Source organism: Biomphalaria glabrata, unplaced genomic scaffold, assembly GCF_947242115.1.
Source record: "Biomphalaria glabrata unplaced genomic scaffold, xgBioGlab47.1 scaffold_20, whole genome shotgun sequence".
Classification (NCBI taxonomy): Eukaryota; Metazoa; Mollusca; class Gastropoda; family Planorbidae; genus Biomphalaria; species Biomphalaria glabrata.
The window spans coordinates 164308-179645 of NW_026602928.1; the positions used below are offsets into that span (position 1 = coordinate 164308).

General features: G+C 36.6%; 1 protein-coding gene across 3 annotated transcripts; it reads left to right on the plus strand.

Annotated features, from left to right (window-relative positions):
* Positions 1 to 6805: 6805 nt before the first annotated feature.
* Positions 6806 to 14724, plus strand: LOC129924119 (uncharacterized). Of its 3 annotated transcripts, none has more exons than XR_008776034.1 (2): positions 6806 to 7153; positions 14648 to 14724. XR_008776034.1 is itself a non-coding variant. In XM_056017937.1 (2 exons), exon 1 carries the CDS (start codon positions 10292 to 10294, stop codon positions 11207 to 11209), a length of 918 nt encoding a protein of 305 aa, XP_055873912.1. In that variant the 5' UTR covers positions 9724 to 10291; the 3' UTR covers positions 11210 to 11520; positions 14648 to 14718. The 3 variants fall into 3 exon arrangements, 1 of the variants encoding a protein (XP_055873912.1); XR_008776033.1 differs by lacking the exon at positions 6806 to 7153 and adding an exon at positions 7206 to 7768 and having other exon boundaries at positions 14648 to 14718; XM_056017937.1 differs by lacking the exon at positions 6806 to 7153 and adding an exon at positions 9724 to 11520 and having other exon boundaries at positions 14648 to 14718.
* Positions 14725 to 15338: the final 614 nt, after the last annotated feature.

The window sequence follows — 15338 nt, forward strand, 5'->3', positions numbered from 1 at the left end:
GATAGATAGATAGATAGATAGATAGATAGATAGATAGATAGATTGGTTTATGTTTGCTTTTGCCAAGATATAATCTTACCCACTTTTAGGTAGCCAAGCGCGTTAACATCCGGTCGCCATGCCTCGATATGTAGATCTAGATTTAGTTTATTTGTGCATGAATTAGTAGACAGATGTCAAACCTATACCTTGGAAATATGTAGAGTTTCTTTTTTTTTTCCACAGCAAATTGATATACTAACTTTTTGTTGGTAGACCGAACGCTATGCTGTCACAAAAATTTGAACTAAGGATTTATCCAACATACCAACTTAACGGCCATGCGTGACAGCAGGAGTGGATGTCATGTTAATATGCATGACTAAATGCATAACGCGTAGGACGTAATCATCTTCTTTTTTGAAGTAACGTCTGTATTATATAAGATAAGAAGATAAGAATGCCTTGGATGGGTTCGTCTTTTTGATGCTGTCTGCTGCTGTAGCTGTGGGGGTGGGTATCATCATCCATTTCGCAGGAGGCAACAGAGAAGTGGTCTGTAGGTGTCATCCTGAGACTATACTAGGTGGACAGATCACAGAGTGCTTGAAACTTGCCAGTCAAGGGATAGAGAAATATGTAAGAAGATTTTCTAAATTATGTTTAGATATGTAAACTTTATTTAAGATAAGATGAGATAAGATACGATACAACATAAAATAATGGACGGGCCTGAAAGAAGTTCTAAGGCAAAAGACAGAGAGGAATGGAGAAAGGCGTCGACGACGGTCCATTAGACTGGGGGATAGATAAAGTTAAAGATAAGATAAGATAATGTTTATTAATCCAATCAAATGGAAATTCAGTTTGACTACAATTGAACACCTCAGCGTAACTACTGTAATGATAACTATAACATAGATGCAAATACAAACAACACTCACGCACGAAAGAATTACACACTCAAAAACAGGCTCTATGAGTTCTACTTCTTTGTACTTCTGACAGATCCTAATACAAGTATTTCAAGCACATATTATCTGATAATTTATATTGATGGCTAGGAATATACTTATTTCAAAACAACAAGTTATTTTTTAAAGGACATATTTATTCATATATTAAGAAACAAACATTAATAGCAAAATTGTTTGAATTAGCGCTGTGGCTGAGTGATTAAGCGCTTGGCTTCCGAACGTGTGGTTCTGAGTTCAAATCTCGGCGAAGACAGAGATTTTCAGTTTCAGGATGTTTGTCCATCCACCTACAAACCTGACTGTAGTAGGAGAAAGTAAAAACGGTTTATCGTTGTGCTGGCCACATGACATCATGCTCATGTTAGAGACAGATGACATTAACATCATCTGCCCCATAGATCTTGTGCTGGCCACATGACACCATGCTCATGTTAGAGACAGATGACATTAACATCATCCGCCCCATAGATCTTGTGCTGGCCACATGACACCATGCTCATGTTAGAGACAGATGTCATCCGCCCCATAGATCTTGTGCTGGCCACGTGACACCATGCTCATGTTAGAGACAAATGACATTAACATCATCCGCCCCATAGATCTTGTGCTGGCCACATGACACCCTGCTCATGTTAGAGACAGATGACATTAACATCATCCGCCCCGTAGATCTTGTGCTGGCCACGTGACACCCTGCTCATGTTAGAGACAGATGACATTAACATCATCCGCCCCGTAGATCTTGTGCTGGACACATGACACCCTGCTCATGTTAGAGACAGATGACATTAACATCATCCGCCCCATAGATCTTGTGCTGGCCACATGACAGCCTGCTCATGTTAGAGACAGATGACATTAACATCATCCGCCCCATAGATCGCAAGATCTGATAGGGGAAACTTATTGTTTAAACACGAAACACAATAATAAGATAAGAGAATCACTCGCACATGCGCATTGCTTTTGTTTTGTTCTTTTCCTCTTTGTTTACGTCGTTCATTGGACATTTCCATAAAAAGGCGATAAAACAATATGCGGCTATCTTTGGTGTCTCCGGTGTATAAAAACTAAGGCAGCATTGATACGGTTGTTTTACTGAAAGGTTAAGCCTAAATGATTTGTTTTACACACTGTAGCACTGTAGAGTTGAATTTTCGAAGCTCGTCCCTTGATAGCACTAAATAGGGAGAAAGTCTTTTTTTTAAAATCCAATTATGAAATACAAACCTTATCTAAGGGAAAGAATTCCCCCTTGCAATCATATCTCTCAATGTAAAAAATTATTTTTCTTATGCGATATCAAACAAAATAATTAATTACCTATATTCAAATCACTAATTGTTTAATTTTGTTTTTGATTTGTATTTTATTAGGTACAATAAATAATGGTTTCAATTTTCAACTTAATTCGAGAACGGGTGAGGTAGAAATAACATGTTCAATAACCTAAGGGGACGAAACTCTGCTTACTTAGACTACTGATGGAATTAATTTCTCTTGTTAGAATCAAACAAAATAATTATTTACAAGTAATTAATAGACTAATCGGATTATGTTGTTGTTGTTTTTTTAGCTGATTCGTGTCTTGTCTTTGCCAAAGAATAATCGTGCAAAGTTTCAACTTGTTCCGAGAATGGATGCTGGAGAAACAAGGGGCACAAACTTTTTACCAGACAGACAGATGGACAGACAATGTAAGTTGATATACGCTTTGTAAAAATGGCAACTGACTAGTGTATTAAAGGAGATTTGATACGAAGATCAACTGTCACGCATTGAGCTATTGTTAAAATTATAACTCAATTCTTTTTACTTATCTTATAAATTACTGACGTTACTTCATTAAGAAATATAATTACGTCTAAATAGCCAAGTATGTTAATCAAAGACTAAAAATTCCTTCAAGTTGTTGGTTTTCCTAGCTGATTTAGACAACCCAATACATGCACTAAAAGCACCGAAAAGAAGGAGCACTTGTACGAATTTGTCCTAGCATATGAAATAAGAAATGTGTCTATCTTTGTTTCTGAGTTTTGTGTTTCTCTGTATTCTCACCTTGTGTCATAGATGTTCTCCTGAATTGTCTGAATTTAGTAATATTTTTTAGTAGGGTAACTCTACTCAAGTGTGATTATTCGTTTGTTATAAATGGTTACAAGGAGGGTTGCCTGGTGGTGCGGTATGTGCGTTCGGTCGTCTCGATGTTCCTCGGTTCAAACCCTGCCCGCTGCCATCCCCCGTCGCCCTGAGGGATGTTTGGACTAGGAAGTAAATCATCTTCAACATCCAAAACAAGTAAAACAATTTACAAACAAACATTTTACAAACAAACATTTTACAAACAAACATTTTACAGACAATTTAGAAACAAACATTTTACAAATAAACACTTTACAGTCATTTTACAAACAAACATTTTACAAACAAACATATTACAAACAAACATTTTACAAACAAACATTTTACAGACATTTTACAAACAAGCATTTTACAAACAAGCATTTTACAAACAAACATTTTAGAAACATTTTTAGAAACAAACATTTTAGAAACAAACATTTTAGAAACAAACATTTTAAAAACAAACATTTAACAAACAAACATTTTACCAATCTCAAGGCTCAATTTTGCCTCAGTTTCTTTTCTTATTCTTTTGTTAGCAACAGTGAATTCATTGTTAGTGTCAGTGGCGTTGCTAGGAATCTGCCGTTCTTTGGGGGCACTGGAGTTACTTCTTTGGTGGCCCCTGCATTTTGAGTAATATTTAATATTTAGTGTAAAAAAACAAACCCACTCATTTAGGTGGCCCCACCCTAGCTACGCCTCTGGTTATTGTTTAGTTTATCGTGAAAATCACCATTCGCTATTACAGCAAAAGATTATAAGCCATCGCAACTAACCGTGTCGAAAGCCTTAGTGAGATCCACAAAGGCAGCATATATATTTAAGTTCCGCTATCTGCATTTTCTTGTAACTGTCGCAAAACAAATATCCAAAAATACCGGCTCTAAAGTCACATTGGTTCTCCACTAAAAAAATGGGTTAGTCGGTCAAGCAAAACTCATGCAAAACTCATGCAAAGAGCTTTCATGCTACTGATTGAAGTGTGATGCCTCTATAGTTGGAGCAGTTAGACTTGTCACTCCTTTTGTATATAAGAATTGCAGTTTCAAGTTTCTCAAATGGTGAATCATCGAGCTCCTCTCCTATAGCTTTTTTTTTTTTGAATATTTACCACGGATCCCTCCGATACAAACCATTTGTCACCAAATAGCAAGCCATAGTGTTCTGTCCAGCAATTTTGTGTATCCGTCTTGCTAGTTAAAAGAGTGGAATCATCGGAAGATTTTAGCGGCGACGTAGTATGGTTACAGTCTGGTAAGATGAGAGCTATAGGCACATAGAAGCGACTCGTAGAAAGAGCGTGTGTCACCAGTGTTAGCATAAACCCGGATAGTTCAACTTTAAGCCACCATTTACTTCTATGCCGGACCTTTGACTGCGGAGTGTTACAAGAAGCTTTATAGAGAGATCTGGCTGCATTGTGATTATTGTTTGCAAGAACAGAACAATAGCAGTTGTGCTTTTTCTGTAGCAGTTCTTGAATTTCTTCCTTGTTCTCCTCACACCAGTCTCTATTGGGTTTAATGGGTTAGGCTGACACGTCACGTGGTAACGTTTTTAGCTGGCTCTAGTTACTAACTGGATCATCTTCCCTAGGGCTTTCTGTGATCAACCTCTAGTAGGCCTATCCCCCTTAATTTCTCTTGTATTTTTGTCATCCTTGAGAATGTGTTGCGCTCATATGCGCTGCCCATTGTAGCCATTCGACAATAAGCAGTAATGTGCATATACTTGGGATGTTTCGTAGCACGCTTCACGGGCAAAAATAAGCGATTGAATCTCGTTTTTTTTTAAATATATATGATTCATCCCTTTATAAAAAAAAAAGACTTAATTACATCTATTCTTAGGTTTCAAATTATCATTCTTCCCTAGTTCTATTAGAGCATGGAATGGGTTGCCTGAGCCAGCCAGGAAAACCAGTGACTTGGTAGAATTTAAGTCATTGGTTAACAATCATGACTAAATGCATGACGCGTAGGACGTAGGACGTAATCATCTCTTTTTTTGAAGTAAGGTCTGCATTATATAAGATAAGTAAAACCCGAAGTAGATGGGTAAAGTTGGTTGTTGTGCTGGCCACATGACATCCTCGTTAATTAGCTATCAGCCATAGAAGCAGATTACTTTTAGATCATTTATATCCCATAAATCGCAAGTTCTGGAAAGGTGTCAATATATTGATATTACATTTAAATACGTAAAATTAGATCTATGAGATCTTATGAAATGTGCATAGCTATTGTTATTGTTGCAATTGACTTTCAAAAAAACTATAAATAATTTTAACTCCCGTTTATTTTTTATAAAACGAATGATGACAAAAATGACAAAATAAATAAATTAGCGTTTGTCTTATATTATTCTATAAAAGAGAGGTTACTTCAAAAAACGAAGATAATTAGATCTACGTCCGGAAGCTCAAAATTGGAACCAGTGAAATCTGCCCATGTGGAGTATCACCAGAGAATGCAGACCACGTCCTCCAAAACTGCTCTCTTTACCAAGAGGCCAGTATAAGTCATTGGCCCCAAATCACCCCAATAGAAAGGAAACTATATGGAGAGCTCCCTGATTTGGAAACCACTGCGCAGTTCATCTCATGTATTGGTCTACTCATCTGAACACTCCAACATATCAATGAGAACGAAGAAGAAGATCTACGTCCAACGTGTTTAATGTGCCATTCTAGTCATACGTGTTAATAAGTGACTTAAACTCTGCTAATTCGTTGGTTTTCTTGCTTATTCAGGCAACCCATTTCATACTCTAATGGCACTACTTTACTCCACTAAAAAAAAAATTAAGTCCATCTGGAATAACCTGCCCAGTGTGCAGCTGAATATTCCGGGCTAACATAGGTTTCAACAGCCACACGAGGAAGCACAAAACCCCAGTGCAACGCCCCCAGACACCTGGATGACATAAGTGGTCATCATGGAACAACGATGGCAAACTATATGATACATGATTTAGATCTCTTGTATGGCCAACTAAGCGAAGGAAAGCGCTCGCAAGGTGGTCAAAGAAAGCGCTTCAGGGACACCCTCAAAGCTTCTCTGAAGGCGTTCAGCATAGACCCAGGCACCTGGGAGACAGAGGCACATGACAGAGCATCATGGCGTCGCGCTATGAAAACTGGCGCGCAGGTCGCTGAGGAAAAAATAACAATGCTGGCAGAAGAAAAACGCCAGAAAAGAAAAGCAAGGCCCACGACACTAGCTCCAGCTGGAATAACCTGCCCAGTGTGCGGCCGAACATTCCGGGCTCACATAGGTCTCTCCAGCCACATGAGGAGGCATAAAACCCCAGTGCAAAGCCCTCAGCCCCCTGGATGACAATTAAAGTGGTCATCATCGAACCACGATGGACGAACTATATATATATATGATTTAGATCTAGTCGACATAACGCCATAACTTAATTTTTCGTTTTATTCAAGTCCTTTTTATAAGTAGCATAAAGTTTTTCTTTTCTTCTTCTAATAAAATTGTTATTTAATGAGACCTTAATCCTGATTATACCTAGACAGCGCATATAATTTAATTTATATATCTTATTTTAGTATTTAATACGTACAAATAAAAATAAATAAATAAAATCAGCTGTCGTTGACGCGAAAAATTAAATTATAAACAATTACACCTCTCAACGATTTTCTTTACATGATTGATCCCTTTCCAAATAATTCTTTAATCGTCTCTTTTCAAAAAGATCACTGATTAGTCTAGGTCTAGTTAGTAAACTAAGATCCACCATGACAGTCTAATAACTAGGGGCCTTCGATGGGAAGTTTTACCCAAATTACTGGGCCACGGTTGTGGCCACTGATGTTGTGGACTACCTATAATATTCTAAGAATACGTTTTTTAATTGAATTCTAGACTAGACTTACGTCTAACTTACAGTGATGCCTTCAAACTTCAATCAGATTACACTAGACTACAGACATTATACTTATACTCAATATAAATATACTGATACTCAGTGATAGTATGTGAGAAAACTGTCTAAGATCAGACAGTATGATAATGAGTATGGAGACAGACTGTGCAATGCTCAGAATGCTGGTAAGACCCTTACTAATACTAATATCAAAAGGACTGAGCCAGCCCTATTAATCCAGATTATAAATAATTCATGAATATGGAGGTAAATAATTAACAAAATAATTTTTCTTTCAAATCTAGCCATGATTAATGATAATGTTTTAAAAGGTCTCCGGTTCAAATCCCAGTAAAGGCTGGGATTTTGGATTTCAGATCTTTAGGTCATTCCACCCTTTGGGTTGGAAGACATATGATGCGACAGTTTCTGCGTACTAAGCTGATCCGCCATTTTGTTTGTAAGTTTACATTAGTAGCCTTACTCTGGCTATACTGACTATAGTAAATCTAGATCTAATACAATCGGGTTTAAGTTTCCAAAACACAATCTCTACTTTGACCTTTTTAGTGCATTAATTTAAACAAAATGCCTAGCTACTGCTGCATAAAAGGGTGCTAAAAAAACTCATATACGTCAATAAACAAGAAAGGAATGAGATTTTTTAGCATTCCTAGACGACCTAGGCCTAGAACTTGGCAAGGCCCTAGGGATGAAGAGATTACTTCAAAAAGAGATTACTTTGAAAAGACTTGGCTGTTGTCCTGGGGAGGTTTGGACTACGAAGGAACTTCCAAAATGTAAAACATTTTACAGTACAATTTAGTGGATTTAATTATAATAAGATAAAGTAGATAGATCTATATTAACTAGATGATACAATAAATAGTTTGTCCATCATGCAGACCTGCCTACCATTATGCAAAATGCGGATTCGTTACGCAAAATCTCCCAAAAATGACAGTCAGTACGCAAATACCCATTTAACCCGTCGCGTTACGCATTTCGTATCCTTATTTTCCCCCTCTCTTGATTAGCTTACGAGCGGTCATGGAGGTCGCGCTAAGGCTAAGCCGTCATGTGGGGGGGACAGAAAAGGTGGGGGAACACATTGTGTCCAGATCTATACGTTGATTGGTTCTTAAAAGCAATTAGATTTAGTCTAGAAATGAAGAACGCGAGTGTGAGGGAGTGGCAGGTTGGTACTAGGTTGGTACAGTCAGTTAGCTGATACACCAACATGACTTTTTTTTTGTAAGTAAGTTCATTAGTAGAAATTAAGTATGTTGAATCCCTGATTCCCGTATTCATTGTATAGAAATAAATATCGAAGTGCTATCGATTCAAAACACATTGAGTGACATTGTAGATATCTAGTCTAGATCTGGATTCTAGATCTAGAATCTAGATAACTTGTTATACATTAATAGATCTAGGAATCTAGCAATTTTATCTAGATGTAGCTAGAGTCTAGCTAGTCATTACGTTATGTCATGATTCTCTTACATTACTCTACAATCTAGATCCAATTTAGTTGTATGATTTAGATTGACTAGATCTAGATCGATAACATCTACTACCATCTAGTCTAGATCTAGACTAGATTCTTAGTCTTAGTATAGAATAGATCAAGGATGAAGAGTAGACCTAGATCTACGTTTGTAGTGGATCCACGGCATCGGTAACACTCTTAAGCCCAGATCTAGAGTAGATTACATTCTTTCTAGTCTAGATTCTAGATATCATCTCTAATGTCGTATTGATCTAGATTTAGATTGTAGATCTAATCATGACATCTAGATCTAATATTATATATATATATATATATATATCTATATATATATATATATATATATGACAAAATAATGGATCGCGTTACGCATTCTGGTGCCAAAATACGCATTTTGACCATCAGCGTTACGCATTTGGACTTTTTTTGGTAGGCAGGTCTGATCATGGCTGAGGGCTTTACACTGGGGTTTAGTGCTTACTATTTAGATCAGTAGATCTACTAAATGTAGCCTGAGAAGATTTACCTATAAATCATATAACTAAGCAATGAGCTGGGTTTAAACCCTGCCCATTCCCATCCCCTGTGGAAATAATTTCTAAAAAGTTAAATCTTAATCTAATCTAGATTGAAAGATTCTAGTCAATCTAGCTAGAGCTTGAGAGTCGAGTACTATGTCACATGCTATGTGTGGATCTAGTATGTATGTTTAGAGTATACTATTATGTAGAATCTATTTATATCGACTCAAGCTCTATACTAGATCTAGACCAATTACAGACTATTTATAATACTATCACGATCTAGATGCATGTTTATAATCTAGACTTGTATTAATTATTAGATCTAGCTCTAGATTCTAGATACAGTTTTAAGTCTTAGATCTAGACCATGAAAAAACCTTCTAGATACGAATCTTGATTAGATTTCTAACTTACAACTTGTATTTGACCTACATGTTACTTTATTGTTGTTTTTTTTAAAGTGAAGACTAGATCTAGCTATATCTATTAGATAAAGATTAAGTCTCATATGCTTAAAATATGCAGCAACAGAGATATGTAGATTTTAGATGTTATCTAGATCTATTCTATAGAGTCTAGATGAGATCTAGAATGACCTAAGCTACTAAGCCTAAGTATTATGTAGGCTAGACTCAAGATCTAGTCACACTCTAATCTGAGACATCATCCAGATTTTGTATATATATAATATATAATAGATATATATAGCCATAGATCTAGATCTAGAATACTAGACCTTGAAGGGTTGAGTAATAATAATACACCTAGCAGGAACATCCTGGGGAGCTGAAAAGAAAACCTTAAGACACTTATACACTGGATATGTCAGATCTGTAATGGATAACTGTCTCTCTATACAAGTAGCTGCCAACAAAACCTATCAATCATCATTAAATACAATCCAAAACCAAGCCTTGCGGTTAAATAGTGGAGGTATGAGAACTACTCCCACAGCAGCCTGTGAAATAGACTCCAATATTGAACCTCTTAAGTTAAGGCGCAACAGAGCAGCATTAGAAGCTATTGAGAGATACAGAAGGTTGGAGGACGATCATCCAAATAAATTACTAACACAGAGAAATAGGAAAAACAACCAAAAAAAGCAAAGGACTCTGATCCAACTTACTGACGAACTAGCCCTAAAACACCACCTACCCAATAACAGAGAAAAAATTACCAGGTTTTCAAACATTACACCCTGACTAAACCACAAACAACCAACCATCAAAACACATTTACTAAATAACACCTTAACAAAAGAATCAAATCCACTGGAGCTCAAAGTAGGCATGCTTGAAACAATAGAAAGCTATAAAAAAACAGCTATCCATATTTATACAGATGGATCGGCTTTCAAAGCTACCATCAATGCTGGTCTTGGTGCCTTCCTGGTCTTCCCTAAAAATAAACACTTTGAGATAAGCGCACCCTGTGGTGATTACTGCTCAAACTTCCAAGCCGAAATTGAGGCAATTACCATAGCACTCCAGACAGTGGAAAACAAATTATATGAAGGAGTGCAACCACCATCAGATATTGTTGTCTTTACAGACTCCCAATCTACTCTGCAAGCACTTAACAGCAGCACCTCAAACAGCCCAAGAGAGTTGACAACACTCATTGTGATAATCCACCAGATGATATCAAAATTAAATATCAATATTACACTACAGTGGATCCCTGGACACATTGACATCATGGGAAATGAAAAGGCAGATAAGCTATCAAAGGCAGGTTCATCTATGGAACAACCAGATAGACCTGTTAGCTACCTCACCCTAAGGTCAATGTTAGTCAACAATCACAAAGAGGAGTGGCTCAACCAATGGGCATCAGGAAACACAGGCAGAGCCATGTACAGAGAAATGACTACGCCTAACAAACTGGACAGTATTAACTTCCTCCCCCGCAAAGAACAATCTACAATCTTCCAACTAAGAACAGGACACACACCACTATTAAATTACCACCTGAACAAAATAAACTCCACACAACTACCCCTTTGCAGACATTGCGCCCACCCCTTTGAAACCGTAAACCATATCCTCTTTGAATGCCCCTCCCTAATCCACCTTCGGCAGACCCTACTTCCACTACAGCCCAACATAACCAACACCCTGTACGGCAGTGCTGAACAACTGAAGAAAACAGCACACTTTTTTTCCTTGGCACAGTCTGCAAAAGAGCTCACAGCTCAGCAGCAATAAAGCTGGCTAGAAGAAGAAGAAGAAGAAGGCTTGAGTAAAGAGTAGATCTCTATCACAATCTATATGAATGTTGTATATATGTCTAGATATGCTAACTTAAATAGCTAGAATATAGATCTAGAATCTAGTCTAGATTAGTAGATCTAGATCTAATCTAGGTCTAACAATAAAATTGATTCGGAATACCTTGAATTCATCCTTTGTGATTGTGTAGGCACTTTCAGTAGAACAAGATTATAAGTGAAGAGATCTGGATAACACAAGGAGGGCAGCAAATCATTTTCTTTATTATGATGGCTTGCTTTCAAAGTGTAAGGATCAATATTATTTATTTCTGTATCTTTCTTTGCTCGACTTATCCATGGTAAGTGCCTAAAAGCGTGTGTTAACTGTGCATAGAAACCAGATTTTTACCAACAATATGTGTGCCTGATCACATGACTATGTCTACCAACCTAAAGGTACCTGATGTGATGGGAAAGGTAAAGGCGGGTGGTTGTTGTGCTGACAACCTCATTAACCATGGGCGACAGAAACAGATGACCTTTACATCCTCAGCCCCATAGATTGTAAGGTCTGAAAGGGGAACTTTACTTTGATTTACTTTAGTGGGAAAAAAAAGTTTCTTCTTCCATTTTTTATTCATTAAACACTGTTTTCTTGTGTTCTTTTCACTCAAAGAACTAAAGGACTACTTTTAGCCTAATCAATTTGATGGAGGCATGGTGGCTGAGTGGTAAAGCTCTTGGCTTCCATGCTGGGGGTCCCAGCTATGAATCCTGGTGAAAACTGGGATTTCTAATTTCTGGATGTTTGGGTGCCTCTGAGTCCACCCAGCTCTAATGGGTACCTGACATTGGTTGGTGAAAAGTAAAGGTGATTGGTCGTTGTGCTAGCCACATGACACCCTTGTAAATCATAGGCCACAGATACAGATGACCTTAACATCATCTGCCCTATAGACCACAAGGTCTGAAAGGAGAACTTTTTTAATCTGTTTGATATAGTTATATTCAAACTCATTTATGCTTTCACTCATACTAACTTTATAGATTGATGATTGCCCAATCCATGGTTCAACAAATTTAAAGATCTTACATGGCAGTATGATTAAAATGACAGTCTTTAAAGTCAACTAAAAAAAAAGTGAAATTGAAAAAGATATAAAATGGAAATATTAATTGGGAGCAAATCACAACATTTTGAAATAGAAATGTACCAGCTACATCATGCTAGATGCAATGGATACCAAGTCACAACATTTTGAAATAGAAATGTACCAGCTACATCACGTTAGATGCAGTGGATACCAAGTCACAACATTTTGAAATAGAAAAGTACCAGCTACATCACGGTGTATGCAGTGGATACCAAGTCACAACATTTTGAAATAGGAATGCACCACCTACATCACGCTAGATGCAGTGAATACCAAGTCACAACATTTTGAAATAGAAATGTACCAGCTACATCATGCTAGATGCAGTGGATACCAAGTCACAACATTTTGAAATAGAAATGTACCAGCTACAACACACTAGATGCAGTGGATACCAAATCACATCAGTGTAACTGGCAACTCAGATGTAGACTTCTTGGACAACCAGGGAAGGCTAACACCAACCACCTAGCAGGCTGTGAGCTTCCATAAGCAAATTACATTTTGAAAAAGAAATTTACCAGCTACATCACTCTAGAACACAGTGCTACATCATATGATTCAGCAGTCAATTCTACAGAAAATAGACAAAGTAAAAAAGTAAAAAAAAAACCTAACTCCAAACAATGAAAACAACAACCTTCAAAGCAATGGAAGAGATCATTTTTTCCCTGGTTTCTCTGGACAAAATAAGATAAATAATAATCCTTACTCAGTTTACTAAAATGGAAACCTAAGAGAGCTACCCACTCAAAACTTAAACCCACAAGTCTGGCACTCAAAACTAACTGAAAAGACCTCATTTCATACAAGAATCTCAAAGAAACACCACTTATAAAATATAATTCATGAATCAGTTAAACAGTGCAATGACTCTCTTCCCTGGGACCTAAGCTCTCTTTCTGCTGTAAGAGACAGTATTGAAAACATAACCAAAAAATCTTATCACAATCAGAAAGATCTCAAGAAAATGGTGAATATTTTTCTACAAATCTAATAAACCAATAACTAGTGGGTCAATTATACAGATGGATCATCTTAAGAATCCACCAGTAACAGAGGAGCTGTCTTATTCAATAAATGGCTCAATTAAGAAAGATTAGAAAATTTAATTGCCACTGGCGATCTCTCATGCACACTTTCTAATGAATAAACATTTCTTTCTAATGTTTAAAAAAATCTGATGCCTCCTCTATCAAAAAGGTCAGGACAGCTCTTATAAATCTCAACAATAATAGCAAGAAAACTGTTCTCCAATGGATCCCAGCACACTTTCAAATAGAGGAGAAGAAAAAGCTGACACTGCCCAAATGGGAGAATAACTAAGCAGTCTTAAATTCCATGGGAGATGCAGTGGCTAAGTGGTAAAGCACTTGGCTACTGAACCAGGGTGCAGGGTTTGAATCCTGCTGAAGACTGGGGTTTTTAATTTTGGGATCTTTGGGCACCTCTTGAATCCACCCAGCTCTAGTGGGTACCTGACATTAGTTAGGGAAAAGTAAAGGTGGTTGGACACATGACACCCTCGTTAACCATAGGCCACAGAAACAGATGCCCTTTACATCATCTGCCATATAGACCACAAGGTCTGAAAGGGGTACTTTACTTTTTCTTTTCTTAAATTCCCACTATATCCAGAAGAGAATAGAAAAAGAAAAAAAGTGTAGTATAAACCAAAAATATAACAGTTGTCACTCAAACATCAGGATTAAGGATGTTTGTTACATTCTATCAGGACACAGTCAATGAATTATTTTTCACCTTTGAACAGGGCACAACATAATGAGGCAACACTTATTCTGGATGTTGAAACTAGTGAAAAGAACATGTGGCCTTGTTTTATCATGAGGCCCATACAAAATACTGGCCCCCAACAGTCCTTTAGAATAAAGATTGTATGGAAAGCTGCCTGATCTGAAAAGAATGGAGTTCATCTTCAATAAATATATATATATATCTGAACCCTACAATTTATAATGAGAACACAGAGAAAAAAAAAACACAAACAGTATGTAATATTTAAGTTACACTTTTGTCACACAGTCTCATATTTGTTTATATTGACTTTAATATTCACATTTATTCAAATAAAATAGCTGTATATTTTATACATTTATCCTTAAAATGTGGTGCAGTATTGGTCACTAGTTCAAATGTTTGATGTGTTTAAGGCTATATAAGGTTATAACTATTCCTTTGGCTCACATTGAATTAAAATCATACATTGTAATAATTTTTGTGTGTGTCTACATCCTCTTATTGTTTATTTGTGTTTTCAGGTGGCGATTTTATTGTTTACCATGGAGTTGTCTACTTTTCAAATTTTACTGACCAAGTTTTGTACAGTGACTGATCCGAACCAGTAACTGATATCTCAAAAAAAATATTGCTTTATTGATGGTGTCTGGTCACCTCAGGTAATCTTTCTCTTTTTCTTTTAATATGTAAAGAAAATTATATGTATGTATTTTTTTTATATAGAAATGGATACTGTTTGTCTAAGGCGGATACTGTTTGTCTAGGGTGGATACTGCATGATCTTTGCAGAAGCTGTAGAACACCTTTCCACCATGGAATCCATACATTGAAATGAAAATGTTCAGATTTTATCCATGATCACCTGTCTGAAGATTAGGAACTAGATATAGGTCTTGAAGTATTACACTCAATGATCTATTTAAATAAATAAAAAGAACTCTACTGTTTAACCACAAATCTTAATAAAATTTAGAAAGACCTTCACATAAGCCTTGTTAATTTTTATTACCTTTTCAATATGTTTAATTTGTTGATTTTTTCTTGAAAAATGTGTAGTTTTGGATACTGGATAGACAACACACATACCCACATTCTCATTATAAAATAATTAGTTTCTATTTTTGGACATTATGACAAATAATATAATCCATTAGCTTTGTGGAGGTATCAGAATGCTCTATAAAAAGATACTAGATTCAAGAAACACAAGGA

Excerpts from the sequence above, each read along its gene's own strand:
- LOC129924119 (XM_056017937.1), top strand. The coding sequence starts at position 10,292 with ATGCTTGAAACAATAGAAAGCTATAAAAAAACAGCTATCCATATTTAT.